Below are 1,346 nucleotides of genomic sequence, written 5' to 3' on the forward strand. Positions count from 1 at the left end.
CATTACTCTGTTAAGCAGCATATTTAATTTAACTTTGCACCCACGATTTTTATATATCCACTGTGCTTATGCTTACATACTCAAAAAAGATTATTTAGCAAATTTATTGGATCATAAGCAAATTTTGTTGAATAAAGACAAGAATTCTTATACTTCATAATTTCCTCTAATTCAAATTTTGAGCGGGTAGATAACAAGGATGAGTCATCGTCAACCTTGTACTCAACTGTAGTAGTGTGGTGGGGAGAAGCACTGACTGACACCAGTAGCATGTCGCAATCATTCTGTCGCATATGAAGACATCATAGCCTCTAAGTGATATTTGGATTCCGATGGACTAAGTTGTTCAATTTGAGATCTATATATTTTTTATATGAATCTTGAAATATACTTTAATTATGGAAATACACTGTATAGTCTGGGCAAATCATTGCAAAACCAACTACGACGGTAATACAATCAAATCCTACTAAAAACTTTTATTGCCATTAAAACTCAGCAAGGCACAGTAGGATGTTTGCAAAAAGGTACCAACATTTCTGAATCTTAGATTGTTGCTAATTTTACTATTGTCTCAAACCTAATTGAAAATTGATTTCTTATAAACTTAGATACCGTTAAATATTATACAAGTGAGTGTTATCTAGAGAAAAATGTGAACTTCAACGAAAGGAATAATTCTAGGAAAGTAGATCCAGAACTGGAGAAGCTGAGAAACGAAGTGGAGAGACCACCAGACTTAGATACGACCATTGCGGATATCCAGAGAGAATCATCGCGCGTTCACGCTGCGTACTTGTTCGAGCACATTGGCAAGGCTACACTGCAGAGACTATGCTTGCTGCTGAGCTCCACAGCAACAGGGAAGATTTACGACGGATGGCAGGAGTTTGCAGCACACATGGGCTTAACGATGGAACAGATACGCGTAAGATTATTAGAGAAATGACAATTATAATAAGTATGCAAACAAATTCAAATCATACATATATTATAGAATAATAATAATAAGTACAATATTATACCGTCATTTTATTGCTTAGTGCATAGATTATGACTTCAAAGGGCTCCAGGATCCAACGTATTACGTGCTTTTGACTTACGTGCAGTCTCCGGAGGCAACAATGGACAAAATTCTGAGTGGTTTGCAAAAAATGCAACGACTCGATATAATAAATCAAATTAAGGATCATGTGCACGATCTAGTCAATGTTGCGTCGCAACATGTCATAAGCCATGATGGTAGAGTAAAGAACAGTAGCATGTTTTTCTTGGCGTTACAGAATAAATTATGGATTAAAGTCAAGTTTGGAAGATAAAGCTCCAAAAATGTAATAATTATATAC

At 35.5% G+C, this 1,346-nt stretch overlaps 1 protein-coding gene across 1 annotated transcript; it reads left to right on the forward strand.

Moving 5' to 3' along the window:
• The first annotated feature begins 277 nt into the window (after positions 1-277).
• LOC112461682 lies at positions 278-1,340 on the forward strand. Its single transcript, XM_025027017.1, has 3 exons — positions 278-527; positions 685-928; positions 1,044-1,340. The coding sequence occupies exons 1-3, from the start codon at positions 514-516 to the stop codon at positions 1,317-1,319; spliced, it is 534 nt and encodes a 177-aa protein (XP_024882785.1). The 5' UTR covers positions 278-513; the 3' UTR covers positions 1,320-1,340.
• The last annotated feature ends 6 nt before the right edge of the window (positions 1,341-1,346 follow it).

This window comes from Temnothorax curvispinosus, unplaced genomic scaffold, assembly GCF_003070985.1.
Source record: "Temnothorax curvispinosus isolate PA1 unplaced genomic scaffold, ASM307098v1 QBEX01011607.1, whole genome shotgun sequence".
In the NCBI taxonomy this organism is placed as follows: domain Eukaryota; kingdom Metazoa; phylum Arthropoda; class Insecta; order Hymenoptera; family Formicidae; genus Temnothorax; species Temnothorax curvispinosus.

Bases quoted from the DNA above. Each gene is read 5' to 3' on its own strand.
- LOC112461682 (XM_025027017.1), top strand. The intron at 929-1,043 runs GTAAGATTATTA...TTTATTGCTTAG, and splicing joins TAACGATGGAACAGATACGC to TGCATAGATTATGACTTCAA.